The sequence below is a fragment of the Anas acuta genome, chromosome 2 (genome assembly GCF_963932015.1).
Source record: "Anas acuta chromosome 2, bAnaAcu1.1, whole genome shotgun sequence".
Taxonomy (NCBI): Eukaryota; Metazoa; Chordata; class Aves; order Anseriformes; family Anatidae; genus Anas; species Anas acuta.
Window position 1 is genome coordinate 109,961,318 of NC_088980.1, and position 25,022 is coordinate 109,986,339.

General features: G+C 39.7%; 1 protein-coding gene across 4 annotated transcripts in view; it reads right to left on the reverse strand.

The window, feature by feature from the left end:
* Positions 1-25,022, reverse strand: part of SPIRE1 (spire type actin nucleation factor 1) — a 125,762-nt gene that overhangs the window by 51,036 nt on the left and 49,704 nt on the right. For all 4 annotated transcript variants that reach the window (XM_068671676.1, XM_068671677.1, XM_068671678.1 and 1 more), the window contains exon 3: positions 17,779-18,015. In XM_068671676.1, coding sequence (XP_068527777.1) covers positions 17,779-18,015 — 237 coding nt within the window. The remainder of the gene's footprint in view (positions 1-17,778; positions 18,016-25,022) is intronic.

Consider the following 25,022-nt stretch of genomic DNA (forward strand, 5'->3'; position numbering starts at 1 on the left):
TTTCCATTTTTTCCATTGCTTTGAGGTGGACAAGAGAAAAACCGTGTAGTGCTTAACAGCTCTGTTACACACGATCAGAAGTCAGTCCTCCCCATAATATGGCCTATCACACACATTTTCACCTCAGTGATTTTTCTAATATAAAAAACCTAAATGAACCACCAAAGCTACTGCACTTAACAATAACAGGTACAGCTTGACTAAGTAATGGCCTGCCTTGGTTCCCTCTCGCAGGATCATAAAAAGAGGAAAAAACGTAGCAACTGAAATGCAAATCAAAACTGCACGTGGGAATTAGATGACAAAAGGACTGAAAACAGTGCTCTGGATTCTGGATCCTTAAAGAAGTGTCCGGTTGTCTGTATCATCGTTAACCATGCTCAGCTCTGCAACCTCTGAGGATTAAAGGCTTCAAGCAAATTATTTACGTATAAACTGAAATGCCGAACAGGAATGGGCTAACAAACATTTGCAAATGCTCTCCTGAATCAAAACTTAGTTCGGCGTGGAAGAAAAAGAGAAAGATTCATGTGGGTAGACTGTGTTTGGGAAGGCTGAAGTACCGTTTCCTACACTGAAATGTGTGTTTATTTTTGAATTTATCTTTCAATATAAAAAAGCCAAAATTGAGCAATTCAACAACACTCAGTATGAAACTGGTGCACAGCAAAGGGCTCTCCTCAACTATTTTCTTCTAAAAAGAATACCCGTCCTGACATTTCTTACAGGTACCAATTGTCTTCAGAAGCTGAGTGCGATGATTCACTTTAGTACATTTCACAACTGTTTGAAAATAGGCCTAACTACTTCTCCTTGATATGAGACAATTTAAGCGGCGATGACAATCTTGATAAAATTTCAATAAGACAGCAACACAAAACTAACACCTCACTGACTTGTCTCATTTATAAACTTGAACCTTTTCCAACAACAGAAACAAATTAAAGGTGAGGATGGTTTTCACTCTGTTACATTTACATGATGCCAGATTTAGGAAGAAAAAGTCTCACAAATACCTAACACAATTGCTAACACTTCTGACAGCATTTAAAACTTTCATGGGTGTTAAGAAAGGGAAATGGCACTACTGTATACATTACAGACTATTTGTCAGCCTGATCCCATATTTTTCATGCTTAGTGATCCTTATTCTTACTCTTTGTTAGCTTCCTAAGTAACTTGACTTTTTGATCATCAAAATAAAGATTTCAAATGAAGGTCAGCAGGTATTTTTGTGAGACGGTATCTCCACCAGGTAATTTGACAACATTAATTTTTAAATGTCTAACTAATTTTATGTGCTACTGTGCAGACTTCTCGACAAAGCTGCCTTCATGTAAACTCACGTTTCTTCTTGAAAGCTATTTAGCCATTATTACACCTCAAATATACCCCCAGCATACAGCTGTGCTAGAATGTGTTGTGTGTACTGCTAGCCTGTTTTTCTGCAGTGCCTCTGGACTAACAACATCCTGCTTCCCAAAGGAGCTTGTTTCAAAGGAGCCAATTAAGTGAAAACCAATTCTGCATTCTCTCCCAGTTTCAGAGAAACTGTGCTCCGTTGTTCCTTAGCAGAATAATGGAGGAATTAATAATATAAATATGCAGCAATCTGAATTTGCTAGCTCTTGTTCTTTGACTATTCAGTGGAACATCAATGGGATTATTGATGAGCAAGGGTGAAATCCTACAAATGATATTTCCCCCTTTTTTTTCTACAGTAAATGTCAATCCCTGCAACAAACAGCAAAGCCACTCGTTAGCCTGTCAGCAGCAACCATTTTCTAAAGCTGTCTGCCTCATAACAAGGCAACAGCTCTGTGTACACTCAGCAGCTCTCATCTGCACCACTCACGCATTTATCTGCCTTTCCTGCAGAGCAGCAGCGTGAAGGATGGGATGGAGGCATCTCGGTGAGGAAGCTCGCTTCAGAAGTGGAGTAGAAGCGTAGATGGGGAAACGTGATAAAATCGGATAATTAAAGGAGAAGGGGAGTGTCTGTACATATTACCAGGGTTACCTGCACAGTTGTTTAACTAGCAGCCCATTAAACTGTGGAAACACCCTTTATATTATTAAATAACTTAGACCCGAACAACTGATAGCAACGAGTTGCAGCCCTGCAATGTGATTTTGTATGGCTGTCAGACATGCTTCTCAGGTCCTCCTTAGGACTGGCAGGTGCCTTCTTACTGGACCTACTGCTTCTGCTCAGCAGAGAAGAGAAGAGAGTTGGTTTTGTACCCGGATGCTCGGCGTACGTGGCAGTGAATGAGAACAGCACAGACGCCCTTCTCCATTTCCCTCTCCCCAGGCCTCCACACAAACACAGAAAGCAGTCAGTGCCTTCAGTGCAAGCCTGAACAAAACAGGGCATCTCTGGAAAAGCAGTGAAGAATAAAAGAGGAAAAAAAAATATCAAAAGACAACAAAATAGCTGGGAATGACTCTTAAATCAGAAAACTCAATCTCACTGATACATACAGAAAAGAAAGGGGAGAATAACACAGACAAGATTGTTTCTACACCAATTTTTCAATAATGCCCATTAATCTCATTATTAAACAGTTCAGATGTTTGCATACTCAGTAAGTACGAGACAGTGTATTAATGCAAAGCAGTATTATTCATGAGGCACTTAAAAACCAATTAAAATATATCAGCTAAAATAAAAACATGCACTTTCCTGGGCAGCAATTTACAGTTTGTGTATAGAGCTTTAACATGTATGTGTGTGGGAAGCTTGTTTATTTTTATGTAAAGCACTGAAACTTCTCTTGGTAGGCATAATAATAATTTGCTTTCATGTCTTGTCCTGAAGCATGACTTTTCATTCCTATCCAAAAAAACAGATTTCCAGCTGCATAACCAAACAACCTGCATTACTAAACATAGCAAGCTTTTAAACTTCATTCCCAATGAATAAATCCAGCAACTTCTAACCAGTCTCGTTTTGCTTTCGTTAGATCTCAGCATATGGAAAGCCATTCCTTTATGTATGCTGTACTCCTTATTTGTAGTACCTTTGTCAGGGAAATCAAGTCTTGAAACTGATGGCACCAGAATGCCTACAGAAAAATTCTTCCTCCTCTTCTTCTAAGAAAGCATGCTTAAAATTTTTAGCCATTGAATCTCCATTTACAACTGTCTTACAAAACAAATCAGTTACATAAATGTTAATACTTAAAACATATGCTACTTGAAGATAAATTTGAAGGAAATTATTTAATCCACAATGGATTGTATTTTCATCAGAAATAAAATATTGTATTTCTGAACCAAATACATATCCTTGCTTATTCAAGCAAAAGAAGATATCCAGTAAGATGGAACTCAAAAGGTGTTATTTTCTCCTCAATTCACCCCAATTCAGGTGGTGGAGAGCTCTTTGTCCACCTCCTCTATGCACACGTTATTCCTGGAAATTGCCTCTAGTATGGTAATCACTAGAAATTGAATTATCTAGCATCAGTGGGTTTGACATACGTCCTTTACACAGGTGGGATTAACCACCTGTAGGGGCTGCAGATGGTGTTTATACTGCCCTGACTGCTCAGAGAGGTGAGGGAAAGGCAGCCCTCAAGCTCTTCTTGGCCTCCACACATTTCTTGCCAGTGGCAGCATTAGAAGTAGAACCACCACTCCGACAAACATTCAGGGCCTCTTCATATACCCAAAACGACCCAAAGTCTACGCTGTGGAGACTGCAGTCACTACAGGGGCTGCATCGCAGTAGATGCCTCACAGCCTGCACGTGTTCTCTCATCTTTGGGACACTCTGAATTTATCATTCCTCTTTTGCCAGATACAAAGCTAACTGCATTGGTCAGGAAGCTTTTCTGACTAAGAAAATAAAAAAAAACCTTTGGATCAAAAAAAAAAACATATAGAATGGTACGTTATTTTTCCATTATATCTCTGCTTTGTGGGTTCATTTGCACTTCTATTTGCCAAAAAGCTTGCAATCTCTTTTTGAAAATCTGGATTGAACAACTGTAGGGAGATATTACATGTCTTGTAGTGAGTTATTACACATCTTGTAGTAATTGGAATTGTTTCTGGAAATCTTAGGTCGCAGACTCATAGGAGTACATATGAAATGTAATGTTCATTATTTCTAATTAAGAGACGGTGGAGATTCTAGGGCAAAATAAAGACTGACCTCTTGCCCCAATCTTAAAATTTATTAACATTAATTTTATTTTAATATCATGACTCGCTGGGATAGGAATGAGTCTTTCTTTCTAACAAGGCCAAAAAATATATAACAGAAGATGAGAACCCAAAGATAAAAAGCACGAGATATCCTCTGTTGCTGACAAACTATATTCAGAAGCATTTATTCTTCCCTAATTTTTGCCTTTTTTTTTTTTTTTTTTTTTTTTTACTATAAGTGAGCTTCCTTATGCCAAAATATGCCACTTGTAGAAGAAAGCAAAGCTTTGGCCAGTCTCGGATTGCAAAACCAAACAAAATATGTTGTATTTTTAAAGATAACTACTTGTACTTGAAAATGCTGAGTATTACTTTGAAAAGAAATTCCCTTGCATTCTCAAAAAAAAAAAAAAAAAAAGCACTGGAACAGAAAAAAAACATACCTTTAATTATCTGATGGGTATTCCCAACTCTTATTACATTGCTTTTAAATCAGATAAAATAATTTTGCACTTCAGCTTATTGCAACCACATCACGTAAGCCTTACCGTTCTTATCCACGAAAGAGTCTTGTGGAAACAAACAATCTACAGTTAAAGGGATACATCCTTGACACAGAAGATTTAAGGAAAAACAAAAAACATACATACACACACCACAACCAAGCTACAAGCCAGCCCTTCATCAAAAGCTTATTATCTGAAGGGAAAAGGAGAAGATGGAGAGAGGCTAATCACATTCCTAATTCTCCAGTCAACCACTGCATGAGAGCTTTGTTTTCAAACAGAGCTCTCAAAATAATTAAACCATTTCATGCCAAGTATTCCAAGGACCTGTGCCATAGATAATTATTTACCTGTTCTCAGTTACATATCATGAAAGACATATCTCTGCAAGGGAGGCAGGAACTCCCAGCTCAGTTTTTCAACTTCAAAGTTAGCTTTAAAACCACTGGCACTTGCAGAGGCACCCACTACAAGTCCATTGAAATAGATTCCTTTTCATGATACGTTTACCAATGCCTTCCAAAGAAGAAACATAAAAAGGAATTGAATCTCTGGGTGGTAATTAATACTGTAGTGACCTCAATCCGTGGAGAGTAAGGTTATCAAAGAGGCGATCACTGCAGAGCACTCTCCTGTATTTAGTCAAAAACCAATTGTTTCTCTTAGGTAGCTCTTTTTTGTACCGACATTTTTCATGAGAGAGACAGTTTTGAGGGATAAAACTCGGGGCAGTTATTTTGAAAACAAGTAAGACTTAAGAGCAAAGCACAAGTAACCAGAAATGCACATGCAAAAATCTATTTCACACCTTGCCACCTTAGGCAAGACAAAAGCCTGTTTAACATCAGCTTCATATAGAAGGGCTTGACTGTGATAGATGGAGGGACAAATCTAAGATGCTGGCAAAGTGGCTAAATTGGAGTTTGTTGACAGCTGTAAACTGGATTTAGGATGTGCCCTCACATCTACAAAGAGCCTAGCGTAAAACTGATGAGTGTGAAAGCTTGCAGCTTGTTTTGTCAGCAAAGACAGCTGAAAACATTACTGTGGTGTCAAAAAGCCCCAAATTAAGTGGTTCTACAGGACTTCTTAGCAGTACTGTTAGTATACATTAGGGTCCCACAAGAAAGAAGACTTCAAATGTAAATGGAGGGTGGGGGAAAGCAAAGGGGGCCCCAGTTCCCTCAAACTCTACGAGACACCAACAGAGAGCTGCCAAGAAAGCATCTTGCTTACAGCATCTTTATTAAAAGACCTCAATGGCTGCCAAATTAGCAAGGTTATCTTTATCTGTCCAAGCGGTAAAGAAAATTACTAATCACGTTATTGTGGTAGGCACATAAGACAACAGAGATTAGTGGGGGATGGCCTAGTTACCTCACCAGTTACCTCACCTCAGCAGTTTGCTCCCCGCACCCAGGCAGAATTAATATCTGCTGGGAGATTACAGACCTCTCCAGACCCATTTTTTTTTTATAGCAGAAAGTGTCCTGGAGGTGACAGAAACACCCGTCCAGCTTTAAGTGATCGCTTGATCAGTGTGAGCAGGCAGGGGGGTGCCATTCCCGCAGGGAGCGGGGTGGCTCCCATCTCCCTCCTTTCTCCTCCAGGCACTCGTGACAAAAAACAGGCCCAGGGAGGAATAACTGGGGAAAAAAAAAAAAAAAGAAAAGGTGTTCAACGATATGTTATTTGCAGCTGTTTTGCAATTTGTTTGAACTTAAAGGTTCTCCACGGCTGACAGACTGCTTAAGCAGGAGGTAGGGCCTCCTCATCCCAAAATGGCAGAACTGGAGGCTAATATAAATATAAATATAAAAGCTCTGGCACGAAGATTTCACCATTTCTCCTGAAGCTGGCACCATGCAGCCCAGTGCTTTTGGCAACCTGCAAACGGATTCTTCATTGGAAAATCCATGGCCAAGTGCCTTTGGCTCTGAACACAAGACACCATTTCCAGGACAACGCGCTGCCATCAGCACCCCCTTCTTTGCCCCCTAACACATTCAGATGTTAGGAAGGCTGACATCACATTCTTAAAAAGAGAACAGTGGTTAATTTCAAAGGAAAGCAGACTATGTGTTGACCTCCAATTACACTGCCCAGAATGAAGAATCTTTAAGACACCAAATGACATCACTTTAATTAATGAAACCTGCCCATCAACATAATTCACTAAAACACTTGTCATGTTCAGAGCAGCTTTAAAATTACATTAAAGGGATTTACACAAGCTTTCCCTAGTTTTCTTGATCATGCTGAGGCACATGAATCCCTTCACTTCCTATATAGATTTATAAGAAATTACAAACAGAAAAGAAAAATTAAACTACTGATTTTTTTTGTGTGTGCTGCCTGGAAAACATATTTTCTACTTTTTACCTTTGAGCCATTAAAAATATTTCTGCTGTGACACAATTCCTCCGTCCAGACATGAAAAGCCTTAATAAATCATGCTGACTAATACTCTCCTGAACTTCAGAGTTTTTTCATCTGTTTGTTAATATTACATGCTGCCACAGAAGTCAAAGCTTTTGTAAAAAAACAAACCCTATGGCTCTTCTCTGCCATGTTTTCAATTATCACCTTATAGTCTTTCAATTTTAAATAGTGGATTGAGGACAATGATACTTTACATCTACCTTTACAAGTGTGTGTAAATGTATAAAATACATAGATGGGGGCTTGCTACACACAGTACAGTAGACTGATCAGCATGAATTGATCAGAAGAGAACAGTTCATAAAGACCCTTTTTTTAATTATTATTTCTTAGCAAATAATTCTCATCTCGTCTAGAGCAACCTCACAAGTGTTGATCTTACTGTTCACCTCAAGAAATCTAGGCATGCCAAAAAGGAAAAGCAAATACAATTGCTCATTAGGACCTTCTTGTCCTAGCTCCAAGCTTCCTTTGCCTTAAGGGTAAGCCAGGCAAAAAAGACATAGTTATGTCTTTTGGGTTCAATCACTCAAAGTGTCTTGCTCTTCCTTGCCACCAGGAACTCAAAAACAATAAAAAAAACAACTCCTAGTTTAATTTAGTGTTTAGTGTCAATCCTCTTTTTTCCCAGAAGCAAGCACATAAATAAAGCAGAAGGTTTTGTTCCCTCCACAGGAAAAATAGAAAAACAAAACAAAACAAAGCAAAACAACAAACAGCTGTTTTCCATCAAACCAGGTTTCCAAGTGTCTTCTTCACAGACTTCAAACAAGGCAAACTCAGACCTGTGTATGAAGCATTGCCCCCATTGCTGGCTTCCCTTAGAAGGAGCACTTAGCCCTCTGCCCTTGACAATCAGCTCTATCTTCTTCTTTATATGATTGTTTTGGGTGACCAGTAGTGATGGACACTACTCAGCAAAAGCCCTCAAGTCCCATGCCTGCTGTCTTCATATACCTTCCAGGCTGGTCTACATCTTCTCTTCAACAAATGCTCTGCCAAACTTGGTAGATACAGTCAAGGAGTTTATCTCTTGGGATCATTTTGTTTAGTTGCTCAAGTTAGTATAAGTCATTAAGAAGCCTGCTAGGTAAAAATGTACAAATAGTTTTGCACAAATAAGCATTCAAAACTCATCTGCACAGACGCACAATCTTTGAGAATGTATAGCCCAAGCAATGCAGCAAGGCAAAGATAAAACTACCTAAGAAATCCAACGCAACTATCACCCAGAAAAATACTTGTTTTCCCACTGTGTTATTTCATTAAAAATACTTACAAATCAATCCTTTAAAATACACTCAGGGCTATGAAACCTGCAACAGTCTTTTGAAAGCCACTCTGTAAGACTACTTCACTTACAATACTATTTAAAAATGTTGCAACCACATCTTTTAAACAAAAACCTACTGTAAAATTATTTTCATTAAGAAATGTAAAACGTTCCCGGTCTTCAAGACCAGTATTTGAGATAAATTCTGACTTTTAGATTCAGATCTTCAGGGGTCAGTACTATCTAACACACAGTTTACTTCTTTGTATTAAATGTCCTTATCTCACTCAAATATTTTTTTCTAAAATACAGCATGCAACAGTACACTAAGAAAAGGGGAGCAGAAAATAGCATCATGGTAACACAACAAACAAGAACATATTAAAAAAAATTGTCTAGCTCAAACAGAGAGTTTATTATTCTGGAAAATTAGTGGTACTTTTAAGTCAATTCAAACAACTTTCCTCCAAATGTTTCATTTCTTTTACTACTGTTACCAGCACTGAAACAAATACACCAAAAGGAACTTTGCCTGAAGCCCAAGGCTCCCTCTTGAATAATTCAAAAGCAAGAAGATCACAGTGGCTTAATTAAAGGGCCCTTGCTCAGTTTCTTCACTTTTCCCATGGTACTGTTGTAGCACAATATGCCTCTATCAGGAATTAAGGAATTTTGTAGCAACTACGCTGCTTCCCTTTTCTTTTACAATGCAGTGAAATCGTCCTCATAGTGACACCAAACTTTAATATAAACATAATTTTACATAATGACACAACATTAACAACTGAAATACCCACGGGTCTGACACAAGACTAACAAGAAAATGCTCTGAGCATCCTCAAACCTGGTCATTCGTGTCCTGGCAAGAAGAGGAAAAGACAAAGCTTCCACTGGCTCTTTTCTTCTTCACCTCTCTCACCTTACAAAAGTTAGACTACACACTTGATAGCAGACAAGAGTTGGAGACCCTGCCATTCATGCCTTTATTTCAGGGATAAGGTGTTTTCACCCAGATGTATCAGTTGCCCCCCCATAAATCCTGCTTCTCTTGTATCCTTTGAGCATTAAAACAAAGCTCATCCTGCCTGTTTCCGACATGAGCTGCACATGGACAACTTCAAACTGCAGAAACAAGGTCATCTACTGTTCTGAACATGGTCTGCAAGTGCAGCTACTGGGGATTTTCAACACATAGCACTGTATGAGAGAAAATGCTGCACAGCAATTCTGCATGTCACCATTAATTCACTTGTCTACTACCGCATGTATCACATACATCATGTAAATGCTACAAGCAGTACTGGTAAGGTACCTGGGACGTTCCCTAGGGGATGCTGGCATGCATGAACATGACATGACAGTGAATCTGAGAAATCCTTCATGGCCTTCTGTGCTCTTATCAGTTTCAACACCCGGAGAGGGGAGGCATTTGCAAGCTGAAGAGTCTCTCGAGCTGATTGGGCAGCTCTGGACAGATTGCACTGCCAGTCTGCACTCCCTGGCCGAGTGCCAGAGCCACTCTGCAGGGCCGAGAAGATAGGGACACTGTGGTAATTAAGGGCAGCTCTGCTCTTTTTGACTTCGTAACAGGTCACTACAATGTTACGGTATTAATTGACCAACCATTACCCTGATTTCCACTCATTAGTTAGCATTTTAGATTAATCCAATCAAACAAAACGTACCTCATGGAAGTAAACACTCATTGATCTGTTTTGGCCTCCTGAGTCCATTTTAGGCAGCACAGGATAATACATGTTCTTCGATAATTCGGATTAAAACTCATAATCAGCGTGTTATTTCTGACAGACTGCTTTGCACATTTCAGACATTTATATTTTTAAAGAGAAAACCAGAGCTCTTTAATGAAAAATTCTGCATTTTATGCAGTGTGGGACACCATTGCCACCAAAGAATCCTTCTACTGAAAGCTGGAACTTTATTTGTACCCATGTATAAATTATTTACAGCAACTTCAGCAAAAAAAAAACAGATGAGAAAAAAAGTTAATACCTTGCTCTGCTTCTTTTAGATGCATAAAGACCTAAAGGCCACACACAGATTTCAGACCTATTCTAACTTACCAATGTATAAAAATTATCTGAACACTCAATCTGTGTTTCCTGTTTTTGTTGGACAACTCCTTGGATTCCTCAGACTATTTTAGACCTTGGACAGGTTATACCAGTATAATTATGTGAATTATGGGTACCGGGTTTTTTTAACCGGTGTTGATGCATTACTATGAGCCATAATGCGAACACAAAAATCATTGCAGAAAAGTTGACTTTGGTTTCTATCTCAACCTGGAATAAAACACTCTAATCCAGCTAAGTTGTCATCAACATAAGGGATATTTCAACCATTCTATATAAGAATTACTAAAGCAAGAAAAAAAAATTCCCGTTGTTGTTGTTTTTTGATGGAAAGACCTAAATCCTGTGGGGTAGCTTCCTCATGAGTACATTTGGTATAATGTGTTTCTAAGCAAAAACAGAAAAAAACTTTAAAAGTTGTGATCAGTACAAAATTACTACTACTTCTACTTTCACTTGCAGAGTCCTCCACTGTCACACTACTTGCTCTGCAGCTGTTTAGAAAGCCCTCCATATCAAAACTACACTATTATTGTTAAACAACTTTATTTTAAAACCAACAAACATAGCTATTGCTTATGCACTATCAAGACTCAAATATGGGTAGAGAGAGAGGCTTTTTTGTGCAGACTCTGTTCTCCGCTCAGCTCCCTGTGCCTGCACAGTGCTGAAGCTCCAAACCCTCTCATGGCTCAGCCAGCAGCACAGTTTACTCCTCTAGTCCTTTGCTTGTGTCTGCACAAATGTTCGAGGAGTCTTATGGCAAAACAGAAGAATCAGAAGAATCTGATGGGGTTAAAGAACAAATCAAACAAACAGAAAAACCTTTTGTGATGCTTTGACTAAATACAAGTGATAAGGATGTTAGCCAAAGTGACAAACAGACAGAAGAAACATGCTATGGTTTGAATCAATAGCCATGACATGCAAGGCTTGGGCAAGAAAAAAAATAGCAGGTTTACTGCATTTTTAAGACAACTCAGAATTGGTTCAAAGAATGGTGAAGGAATAAGAAAGTGCCCCTGGATGGGCCTGATTTTGTCAAGATCTATATATCCCTTTGTTAACCAAATCTGACAAATTGTTCTCCTGGACCTTCACAGTGTCTGTGCACCTGTGTGAAGACATGGAGTAGTTGACCCAAAAAGGTGTACTGTCAGTCAGCATGCCTTGGGAAGGCTGGAGCCCAAAAGGGAATGTTTTTAAGCCTCCTAAGAATGGGTTTTGAGCACTGGTCTTTGGGACTTTACATGGCTGAACGCAGAGGTCCCACTTCTGTGAATGTAGCACAGAGAGAAGAGGGGTCGCCAAGAGGTCCAAGAACCAGAAGCTCTGGTGTGAAGATTCCAGCAAAGATTTTGGTCAGGCAGTGTGCCAAAACAAGCCACCTACCGGCTCAGACCAGTGCCAACCATGGAGATCCTCCCAAAGGCTAACATGTCACAGCCCTGTGGCATGAGGGTGTGTTCACAAAATCATTTGGGGAGGTCTTTGGGTTTCTTTCTAGCTTACAAAGAGATAAAGTGCAAACAGATATACCCAAAGGAGAGCCTGCCCCCCTCAAAACTGAAGAGGTACAAAAACTAGGTAAAACTAGATATTGGCACTTCCAGAAACCCAGTGGTTGGTTCAGGAGGTTCCCCAACATTAGAACAAGGGTCTCATGCACCAGGACTGCATGCACAACTGAAGATCCAGAGGTAGAAGATGATTAACTTTTGGTCAGCACAGGAGGACTTCCAACCCACTGATTACGTCACCCCATCAACATTCAGACACACAAATTGCCTTTTTCTAAAACAAGATACACCAAAATAAAGATAAGCATGTGACATTTGAGTATGCTAAGAACAGGACCCAAGGGAAGAGAGCTGACCACTTGTTATCTTGAAGCGTAATGATTTTCACAAATTCCCAGCACTGTTGCATTTCTTTTTAATATAAAATAACCTGACATTTGGGGCATTGCTTACCATCTCAGTAAGGTTTCAAAATCTGCAGCAGCTTCAGATAGAGTGACAGGGTACACTGCAAGTTGGTTGTTTTGAAATGATGCATAAATACTGCTCTGCAGGCTCATATAGAAATGATAAAGCCAATCCAGCCCTAAAGAGAATTATACTTGCAGAAAGCTGCATCTTACTAATTCTAACCTCACGAACTAGGCAAAATGATGGGCCTCCGAATTCCAGCCACATGAACTCTTTAACTGTCTGTCATAAACAAATGCCCAGACTTGTTTTTAACTGCATTTTCTGGTTCCTCTCTAACAGGTTCCCATATTACACTTATATGGGGTCATACCACATACATGATAATAATATATGTCCTCACACTCAAGAAGGGTGCCTCCAGAACATGTAGATCTAAATGTTGATTGTTTCATCCCACCTGTAATTGCATGGAAACAGGACATATTCTTCTTTTACTCTACAGCTCGACACATGCCAAAGATAGTTGATCTGTACTACAAGAGTACTGAAAACAGAAAAAAGTGCATCGGTGTCACCCCTGTACACTTCAATTCCTTCCAGCTCAAAGAAGATATTCTACATTTAAACTACCAAAGCATGAATCACGTAAATTTGCAACATTATTTTAGAGGCCAATTAAAATAGCTGACATTATGTTTGCTTTTTTCACAGAAACGTAACTTTTTCTTCCTCTTTGAGCAAATCACAAACATGAATTTCTACCAACAAACTGTAATCTTGTTCACATTTGTTACAGCAAGGTAACTCAGTACTGCACAAACTGCTCAGAAAATAATTTTCATAATTTTCATACAAATTAAAAGGTTAGCATGGAGATTTCTCAAGTATGAGTCTTGCTTACTATGGGACAAGTGTCACGAAATCATCTTTGTGAAGCAGCAGCTGGATGACAGTTAATGTTCGGTCAGAATTAACTAACGCTATTAGTGAATGACCTCAAAGTGATTTCTTCAGTGAGGCCAGGGACCAGAGGACACCGAGCACCTTGGGGCCACCCAGCTTTATTTGTCTCTGGGCCAAGGTGTGGCTCAGCCACAGGTAAGTTTCCTGCTAAAGCTGAGTTAACTTTAGGGCTGCAAGGTAAACATAAGGAAGAGTAGGGTATTGGTTCAGGAAGACCACCGCCTCCTTACTTATACTGCATGAAACCTGAAGAAAAAGGTAATAGCAGAGAGATCGGTGTCTTGATTTGCAGATATTACTGGCTATACCCCTTCTCTGAAGTAGAGCTAAGCTAAGGGCGAGTACTGGCAGAAGCAATTCAGCTGTGATGATGTTCAAAGCTGAAAGAAATGACAGAGCTATGATGGCAGTTCAGCCTAGCAAACACCAGCACAGAACAAAACCTGGTATCAAATGCACTAAGAAAGTTCATGGGGCGTTATTTATACCTGGAATTAGAAGAGGTTGCTGACTTAGAATGAAGGATAGCACTAGAACTGGGTTTAGAGATGGGGCTCAGGCCAGCAGATACTGTTAAGCTGCAGCTTAAAAGGAAACTCAGGGTTAATACGAGAAGTGGAGCTGGCTTAGACTATCTGACTGCAGAGATTTGTGGGATCGGGAGTGAGATAATGCTAAGATTAGGAGTGGAATTAGGGTTTGAGCATGCTCTAGAAAAAGTTGATGAACTGCATCATCTCGTTTCAATATCAGGGAGGGCAACATGCCATGATAAAGGTCCCACATGACAGGACTCCACACACCCTTAGCAAGCCTAACACACCTCCTGGCATGCCAGGCCCACTCTGCATATATCCTCTGTTGATGCAAGGCTCCCTGTTGAGCTGTACGTGTGATGTGAATCTGATGTGCACCAGACCCCTTTAGATCACCCCATATGCGAGTTTACCTTTCTTTGCACAGGTGCATAGTAAACCTGGCGTGGACAAGATGTCTGAAAACATCCAGTCCTTTCTGTCTCTATTTCTTCCTTCATTTGTACTACGTCTGCCATGTCTGAAATACATCATAGTCTAAAAAACGTAAGTGTATGGCAAACAATATTTCCTGTCTTCATAGATACATTTTTTAAAAGAGTTGATCAAGTCTGCACAGTGGGTCGGTCCTGCTAAGGAAATCAAAAGCCAGATCAACCACATATACAGAGATGCAGCATGAAAAATCATCATTGTCTTCTCCAAACTTGAACTTTGCCAGTGCTGACCTTGGCAGCGCTATTTAGTGCTAACCTTTTTCCCAGTTCCTGGGAGTAGATATCTACCACATTACTCAGAATTTTCTGTGTCAGGGAAGGGTTCAGGATTGACCCGCCTAATTTACATTACAGCAAAACCTGATGCGTATCTTCTCTATCTCTGTGTTTTAATCACTAGATAGGCTCACCCATATTAGCAATTTAAGGAAAAATTCAATCTTAGTGGTAAGAGAGGCCTTGGACCTGACAACAGCACTTTTTGGGGAAGGATGAAATAAGTCTTTAAGAAACTTACAGATGTAGAACTTAGCAGCATGGTTTAGTAGATTAAAAGGTTGGACTAGATGTTCAACCTTTCAATCTTTCCAACTTGAATGATTCTATGATTTTATGATTTAATCACATTTCAAGGACAAAATCATGTCCATGCTGGAAACTATATAGTTAAAACTTTACAAATCAACACGAGTAGCACACGGCCCACCTCTACCAATTTTCAAGCTTGCAATTTGGAGAATGCAGGGCAGGCAAAAATGATAGTTGCTCAATTCAACAAGCAAACCTGCTTCGGCATTCACTACAGACTGCAGAGGAGAAAGCTTCACAGTGAGTCTTGCCAAGAGGGAATTACAATAATCAAGCCTTATGGTCACAAGACCACACACTACTGTTGTGAAACAGTCAGTGGGTAAATAAGGGTGTAGCCTGCAATATAGCTCAGGACTGGAGGAAAAAAAAAAAAAGCCACATCCAAAACATGGTCTTATCCTTGAAAAGGTACAGAGTCAAGAAAAAAAATCACACAAATATGCATGGGCACCAAAAATGTGGCAAGAATGATGCTGCTGTTCTAATACTGTCAATGGATTAATGAAATAGAATAGGAAATAAAGGTGAGACATGTCGATGGCCTAATGAGACAGAATAGGGAATAAAGGCAAGTCATAGAGATAAGCCTGCAGCAAGTAATTTAAGTAAAAGCGACAACAGCAACAAAAGGGAATTCCAAGGCAGTTAGGAGTTAAAGTTTGGATAACGTAGGACCAACAGCTGAAGTTCAGTGTATTAAGGTGAAATCACAAAAGGAGTACATTTCCAGAACAATATGAAACTAATAGCAAAAAAATGATAAAAATTAAGATGCTGATTTTCAACCACAAATATGCAGGTGCCTCAGACCAGCAGAGATGCTCATGGACAAAGCTGAACCAGAAAAGCCACCGTTCAGCAGCCTTAATGGTTGAAGTCTGACTGAACATTTTCTTATGCCTCTTGTGTTTCAGACGTGTACCAGTGTAATCGAAGGATTCCAGAGATGTTTTCCAAACTTCTTTTCTTGTTTGCAGACATTAGGTAAAGAATGTGCAAAATAGTCACTTCTACAAACCTCTAACCTCAGCTCTGCGTAGGCAGATGTCTCTGCTGTCTCTACACCAAGCAAAACTTCCTCTAATGATCCACCTTTGGCTGTCTCACCACGACACAGCATTAGTGCCAGAATGGAGGGAGAGAGGACACGCTGCACCTACCCTCTCCAGCAGCCACTCGGGACATAAAGCTAGGCTGGCTGGAGCAGCCCCCACGGGGGCTCAGGGGGTGCTCCCGGCCTTCTCCACTGCTGGCCATTTTCGGGGAAGATGGCTGGGCAGAAGGGAGTGGCGGAGGGAGAGGAGAGAAAAGTAACCTTCGCTCCTTCCCGCTGACAGGGCAGTGACTTGGAAAGCCCAAGAGCAGAAGGGGCTCGATGGGGAGAGGCAGGCCTACACATGGCCAGGCCTTCCCCATCGGTGGGGAGCCAAAAGCTGCTTCGTTCACTGCTCCTGCTGACCCCTGCTGTGCTGGGGGATGAGGGAAAACGAAAGCTTTAAGTGTACGGCATCATTTCCACTGCAGGGAGGAAAAGACGATAGTTTGGGCAGGGGAAATGCTAGACTGCAGTTATACATACATGACACAAGTCCATGTGCTGGGTGGTGAGAGGACTGCGGTGAAGCATGAGAGCCCTGTCACAGGGAAAAGCAGGAACAGCGGGATGTAAATCCTCCAGGATGGGAACATAAGCATTAATTTTAACCAGGTTTACGAGTGTGGCTGTCAGTGATACTTTCCCAAATAACACCACAAGTTTAACTACAAATGCAAAAGCCTCACACAAAAACTACCTCCATTCCAACCTCCTGAGAGCTTTCCTCTTTATGGCCAGCCCATCAGAAGTGGCAGGTTTCAGTGGGGTCTTCTTTCTGTGTGCTAATGTGTCCTGATGTGCTATTCAGGATGCTCTCAGCTTTCACCACTATGTTCTTAATTTCTCTGTCCACACTCAGCTTCTGGTCCTCAGATATGATTTGCACTTAAGTACAAGCAATAATAGTGTTCATTGCACTGGTACAATTTAACATATAATTTTCCAACCTCTATTAACTCTCAGATTACTTATGAGGCAAATCAATCACACAGCTTTTGACAAAACCCATGCTTATTAACACCTTTGTCTCTACAAGGGGCTCGCTGGGCTCTAAAATTTCTACTCTAAAGAAAATAGAGGGTTAAAAACTTCTAAATCATTGTTCACAGTAGCCTAGATAACATTAGCAAACCTGTTGCAATCAAAAATCATAAGCTGTATTTCCAAATCTCACAACTCAGGTCAAGAACCACAATCATAATTATCATCCATGAAATACTACACCCTGACTCACTCCATACAAATAGGCTGCACTTATAGAAGCAGTCCTCTGCTTCGGTAGACAAGGAAGGCAAAGGGAGAAACTGATAAAGAATAATTAAAGTAACACTGCACTAATGAAAAGGTGAAATAATTTAAGCAGCCCATGAAGTAACCAAGTGCACACAAAATAACTCAACAGATATTACACTGGAAGGCTCAATATCCAGCACACAGATGAAATAAGAATGTGATATTAATGGCAGATCCTACAGTAAAGTTGATCATGGACCTTCTGTTGCTAACTTTCATAATGAAATACTATATTGCATGTAATTCTTGAAAGCAAACTTTACAGAATGACCAGGAAAATCAGAAAAAAAAAAAAAGGCATAGCTAGTATGATAGTGGACAAAAACACGGAAAACAGAGTTGAATTTCTCATTGATAAGAACAGTGAAACACCATTTTATCTGCCTATTACTGTACCTTCATGACATCTTTGTAGGAATGAATAGCCTCAACTTCTGCTTTGTCATCATCGTCATCGTCCTCCACTCCCTCATCCAGAGCATCATATCCTTCATCTCTACCCCCATCAGTTTCTGTGGTGTTAGTCATGTGGTCTATAAGCTGCTCCAGAGGAGGACTTAATTCCCGCTCTTCATTGTCCTTCAAACCATAGTCCAAGGCTTTGTATATAATAATCCCGAGGGATTCGATAACCTATAAAAGTAAAAAAGAAGTATTTATTAATGCTATTCAAACGCACAAATAGGCTAGATTAGAAATGCTCTTTTCTGGTGCTTATATTACAAGCGTAGCAATGGAGAAGACAACAAACATCAAAATTAAAGAGAAAAATGAACATCCGCTATCTACAGTAATACTTCAGTAATGTAGCACACAACATACAGGTCATTATTTCAAATTTTGAAATAAAAGTATTAATATAAAAATAAATCCAGGCCCTTTTTGACTAAAAAAAAAAAAAAGTACTCAAAAAAAACAGTACTATAGATTTTTATATACAATCTTTCTCTCTTGGGAAAACAAAAATAAAATGAAAAGAAAGAACAGTTTAACATGAGATGCCTCCTTCCTCCCACAAATGGTTACAACACTTGGAAACTGGCCTTTACTTTCTGCATTTCTCCATAGACCTGAGAAATGTCTGCAGCCAGCTGTGGGCATCCTAGTATTAACTCTCTGAGCACTGGGACATCTGCACACAGGAACTCTTTTACCTTCTGCACATGCTCCACTGAAGCTACCAACACCTGGATTTCATTGTAATGATTTTTGATTCATTGTACCTTGATTTTTCATTGAATTCAAGGTTGCCTTTTTGTGCTCTTTCAAGAGCAAAGCAAGCAGATGAACCCTTACTCAGTGAAAGCTAACAATAAATTGTCACAAACATCCTAAAATGCTAAATGCACATTTCCTTTCTTGGCATCAATTATTTTCCTTACAGTAAACACCGAAGCTAGCAGCTTTGTTAGAGATGTAAAGAGATGGCATTTCAAACAGAGGAGTTTGGAAAGTGGTATTAATGGAGAAGGAAGGGAAAATGGGCTGCAAGAGTAAACCACAGTAAGGCAACGTAGATGCTTGTCTGACAAGGAAAGTAGGACTGGAGCTATTGCATGTGATCTCTGATCTTCCTGGTGTGTTATGATGGCTAGCGTGTCACACAAACGAGCAGACTCCCGTGTAGGAGTAGTTGGCACTAGAGCAACTTTAATAACAGAAGTATTTCTAAACATACCAAACCTTGTCATCAAATGCCATTTGCTCTCATCTGGCTTTCAGTACTACCCTGGTCAACACATTTTTTTGATGTAGATTTTTCCAGGTCCATTTTGGTACATAGGATAACATAAACAGATTCTTAAAATGTTAAAATTAACCCTAGCAGCTTACTCATTCTTACACAGCAAAGTATTTTTGTATGAATGCTTGGAGGTTTACAAAGACTTAAAAATGATAGCTGAACGGACAATTTCATGCACCAGCTGTAGCCTGATGGCTTTACGCTTATATTCATTCCTCTGCTGAGATCTCATTGCAGTGCAAATCCATTTTGCAAAACAGTGGTTAATAAGCAATCAAACATAAAACCCAATAAATAAAACAACCCTTTTAGAATCTATTTCCAATAATTCTAATAACTTGATCAATATAAATGTTTTTTTTTTCCTACGCTATTCTTCTGAAATGTGTTTATACTTACTTGAAAAATATTCTTAAGATATAGCTCAGAAAAGTGATTAGGCAAATTAATGAAGAAAAATTCGTCTTGATTTATTTAGATCAAAGAATAGCTTCTGACTCAGTAAATGCCAGTGAGACAGCCAGGTACACCAGGGAAGCATCACCGTATGCTAGCTCAGTTCTCACGCACTTCCCCAGACATCTGCTGTGACCCGCTTTGGAGACAGGACCCAGCACCATACAGACCTTAACAACTGCCTTAACTTATTAAAACCTATGTTTGCAATGTTTCTGGTTTGCCTCTTACAGAAATGGGAATTACATAAAATAAAATAAATTCTACTGGTACACAGGTACCTGTTCCCTATACCTCAGGCTCTCAGTACAATCTCAACGTATACCCCTTCTGCTGACAGGGAACAAAAGAACAGCACGTTAATTCCAACCTGAAGTGGACCCAAATGAAAAATGAAGTACAGCTGAATAATTGCTTTGATATTTTAAACACTTGGGAGTAAACAAGGTCATTTCTAACTTTAATAAAGCCTAACTTTAAAAGAGCTTAGCATACCTGAGAAGGACTGAGATGTCTGAATTGGATGCAAAGAAAATCACTTCTTGTGCCATACAGAGATGGCTGCTGAAGACAGATTTTGGATTTAGCTAGACCAACATTTTAAAAAACCCATGGAAGAGGGGTATAAAGAAAGTGCACTCCCTCTGCCTCCTCCTGTTTGGGAACAGGATTAAGGCATTCAAAAGCACCATGGCTAAAGCTGGGTGACAGCTGCTGCTTTCTTTGATGTATCCACAGCGGGGCTCTTGTAGTTCAGTACCACAGCTTGTGTGTTTTTCCATGCTATGTACAGATTTCCTAATACATGCAAGGCAGACACAACACGAAAACCTGAAATGGCTCAAATTCAGACCCAGATTTCAAGCTTTCAGCTCCTCATTTAGGAGCCATGGTCAAAACCGTGTTTATTTGGTGTCTGTCAGTATCACAGGTTCATCTTGCCGAGAGACAAAGCACCACGCTTCTTAATCGAGCAACTTTAGTTGGCTTGCATTAAAACTGAGAACGTTCAGCGCCCTGAGTAACCCTGGTTTACCAAGGACCTTGTCAAACCACGAGTGTGGCATGAATATCAAACAAAAGTCCCAGAACCGTCCAAACTTCTTCACCAGGACGGCACTGCTAATGTACCTGTACACAAATAAAACTTCTGTGTCTATATAACTAGAAACACAACGTACAAAGTTAGACAGCTCACTGCTGACTAATCTCACGAGCACTGACACTTTGCCTGTAACATAAATCAAATGCAAACAGAAAACGGGAAACCTGTTCATGGTTGAATGGGTGAATTGATAATACATGGTTTATTGAGCTGGATAATCAGGGACTAACATATTATTGTTAAAAAAGCATCAGTTATTTAAAAAGAAATGACTGGTTCTAAATTGCACTGTTTGTTAATTTAACACAAAGTAAATACTTCCAGCACCTAACAGGTGACAAGTACTGACACACTTTTGATTTATGTCCATGAAAGCAGAGGTACAGCATGAAAAGAAAGTGAAATTTAAAGTGGGATTTAGTGAAGCCCTGTTTTAAGCCAGACAGATGTACATTGACACATCAAAACAGCTACATGCCACTGGAACAAATGCCAGTAGAAATGATAAACAAGGCTGCTCGATTCAGATTAAAAATAAATAAATCAAGTTCTGCCTCTCCAGTTTTAGAACTCGTTTGTTCCTGGCTGACTTAAATTTTGGCAAAGGACCTGATCTCTACAAATCAATCAGTAGCTAAATAACTTAAAAAAATAAACATGGAAATCTGTGTTATTAAGCTTTACACCTTCTCCCCGAGTTCTTTTGAAAGGCATGGCTTCAGACCAAAGAAAAAAAAACCCACACACCAAACATTTCCCACAGACTGAACTTGCACTCCGTTGTGCTTAAATCATTAGTGAAAGGGGAATTTTGTCTCGCAGTGAGTGTTCTTTCAGTTCCGACACCGGTCTGGACTTGTATTTTACTATTACTTTATAACAACCTGCGATAAACTTGCGAGACACTTTGCCAGAACATTTGGACTTGATGCATGCTGTAAAAACAACATCCCCGCGCTCCTTCTACACACACACTAAAACAAAAGCCCAACCATTCAGATCATTTTCATAAACAAGCACCAAGTTTGTTTCAAAAGCAAACACCAAAACTTTCCATGCTGCATACGTCCCTCCAAGACGCTGAGGCACGCCTCTTGGAAAGGGGCTCTTTACTTCCCAGGTCTTTTATGGGACATTAAGTTATGTTCATCTAGTGACCGCCGCCAATTTCGCATTCTTTAACTCTTCACATAGGCAGCCTTTGTATAGGAGCAAAACTTGCTCCCATACAAAGACTTGCCAAAAGTTTCAGGTGAAATCACTGCATTTCACTTATTTATTTATTTTTTAACCTGAGAAGAATCCTTTTTTCCCCTGGACGTAGATGTTTCTGAATCTTTCTGAAGCTTAGAGGAGAGGCAGAATCTGCGTGCCGTTCCCCCCACTCACGGCACACACAATAGGGCACTGTCTAAGCTTTCATCCCCTTCCTAGGGTTTGCTTCAATTTTTAAACAAAGCAACAAAGCCTAAGGACAGGCTCGTCCTTACAGCAGCAAAGGGCTTTTTTTCTGCTCAAATTCCTGTCCCTCCCTAACGTTCTCCCTTTCGCCCAAAGCCACGCAGGTTTCGTAGCCCAAAATTGGGATTAAAGAAGCCGTAAAGCTCCAGCTCCTAAGGTGAGTCAACTAACTTTGAACTTTCCCACAGGGACCTCAAATACAGCACCCAGTCACGATAATATTTGCATTTCTTCTGTACCAACTTTCACGAATTCTAATTTTTTTTTCTTAATTAAAAAAATTTACACTACAATTATTATCATTAAACTCTCAACTTTCTTACCAGCAGTTCTCCAGAGGATTTATGAAAGAGAATCACTGTCTTAGGGTAAGAGCAGTGGCCGCACTGCTGCCACCCACCAAGACAGCACGCAAACACCGACCTCCACCTGCCCTACTGCTGGCTTTGTATTAGCCTGCCAGGGGCTCCACGCCGTGTTTCTGGTGGTGTAACACGCCGTGGAGACCTGTCCATGGACAACTCCAATTTCAAGGGTTGTGTGCCTGACGTTTTCTATTGCGCATTAGGGCACGCACAAGTTTTTGTGATAAAATTCTGCAACGCAATCCAAAAGGTGGGTGTATGCAAGCGAGTGGAAAACAGACTGCTCACCTCCACCAAAGCCAGCAGGCTGCTGCTCTGATTGCCATTTCTCTCTGTAACAGAGCAATTTGCCTGTTTCTTCAGAATCTAATTCTGTAGCTGAGAAAGATCCCGCTTTTAGGGAGAATGAGCAAATAACACGGTTAGGATAAACCCAGGTACCCTTTCTGGTTATTTACCTCATCATTAGTGCCCTGGGTAACTCTCAAGAATAACTCACAGCAGAGTACACCCAAATAGGTTGTTGTAGGACTCGCTGCTGTCCCTGCATACCTCAGGTACACTCATGGCAGTTTTACCACAACGTTCATTCCCTGGTGGTAACAGGCCAGCATCGCCTGGGTTTTAATAGCAGGGGACATCGCTACATTTAAATACGACCTTCACTAAATTAGGGGGGACAGATTCATTACATTAGTGAAAACAGACGGTCAAACAAGAAAAAGTGAAAGCTTTCAGCTGCTCCCAGTTGAGCAGCAAGGATTCGGAGTATTTGCAGTGAATCAGAATTACTCATAACCAACAAATATAGACATAAGAGACAGGATTATTTAACTTCTGGGTGGTGTTGGTTCGCGACTGAAATAATGAGATACTGTTTTCTGCAATATAATGAGCCTTGCTATTTAATACAAAGCAGTAATAAAATACTATTATTTCCTATTTAATATAAAGCAAAAAAAAAATAAATCAGAATGTACAGGATACAACAGAAAATAAATATGAAAAGAAATGAAATGCAAACTTAATTAAATTCAATTTGTTTTAGATATATTCAGATTTAGGAAAACTTCTCTATCATATTCAGGGTAGATCTTTTCCAAATTGACTTTATATCCGCAAGTCTGTGAATGCACAACATAGGTACTGAGACCTACTTGCTGAATCATTTTACTATTCAGGCACACAATAAAGAGGTTCAGTGGAAGAACTGATCAAAGACACAGAACAAGCTTAAATGTACAAAGGCAATGCCAGCTTTTTTTTTTTTTTTTCCTTTTCTTTGTTCCCTCCCCAGCGAATATGTAAAAATCTAAACAGTTAAAATGTGCTTGGACCCAGTTGCCTCCTAGAAAATGGCAGTAATTTAACTATGTTTATTAAGGCTCAAGTGTAATAATATAACTCTCCAGCTTATTCAGGGGTTCTGATAATTATAAACATGTTTTTGGTTGTCTAGGTTTCCCTCTAGAGATTATCTATGGAGAACTACCATTCATTAGTATAAATGAAAACAGAATTTCTTCCACTGTATCAGTCTCAATTTACATTTTATCTGCTGCATCAAAACATTAGGAAAAAATCATTTTTTCTTCTAGTTTTCATTCATACATTATAATCTCCGAGCTTCAGAGAAATATTTAGTCTGTTATTAAAGAATTTATCCAACCTGAAGGAATTTCACCAAAGTGACAGCTCATCCCCAGAGAAAAACGAAATTAGATTCCCTGATTTAACTGTGAAAACTCTAGTAATAGCTGAAGCTCCAATAAAAGAATTAGGTGCAATAATTAAGTAACACAGATGGTGAAAGTCATTTTAAAGTTCGTACATACACCTCTGTTCATATCATGGTTTGAAATACAGGTCATATTAAGACCTTTAGCCAGATCTAATTTAAGTAAACAGCAGAAATAGCAATGACATAAAGAGTTTTGAGATGGAATATATTTGCTGAAACAAAGGCAGAGCAGATATGTTGTTATATTTCCCCACTGCAGGCTTAAAATTATCTGAAAAATGTCTTAAAATATCTTATGTATTTAGAACTTTAGGCATGTTGTCTCATCTTGGGGTTTTAGAAGCACCTTATTGTCATTGTCTATAAAGATAATTTTCCCCAAAATTCACTTAAAATCTTAGAGGCTTCAAAATTCAGCACATCAAAATTTAGTTTGCAAATGCCTCAAGGACTATGGAAATGCTCCTTAGAACATGCTTTTTACTTTAAGTTCAAGATACAAAATCAGAGCATGTCACAAACTACTGCCCTAGTTCCCCTCTCATGCAAAATATCTCCCTCCTTGGAGACCTTCAGAAGCTGCCTGGCCGTGGTGCTGGGCACCCTGCTCTGGGTGGCCCTGCTGGGGCAAGGGGCTGGGGCAGGGGGCCTCCAGAGGGCCCTGACAGCCTCAGCCCTGCTAGGATTCTGTAAAAGCCTTATAATGCTCTAACTCTTCAAACTAATGCTTCTTGCACATGAGAGTTTTTGTTTGTTTGTTTGTTTTTT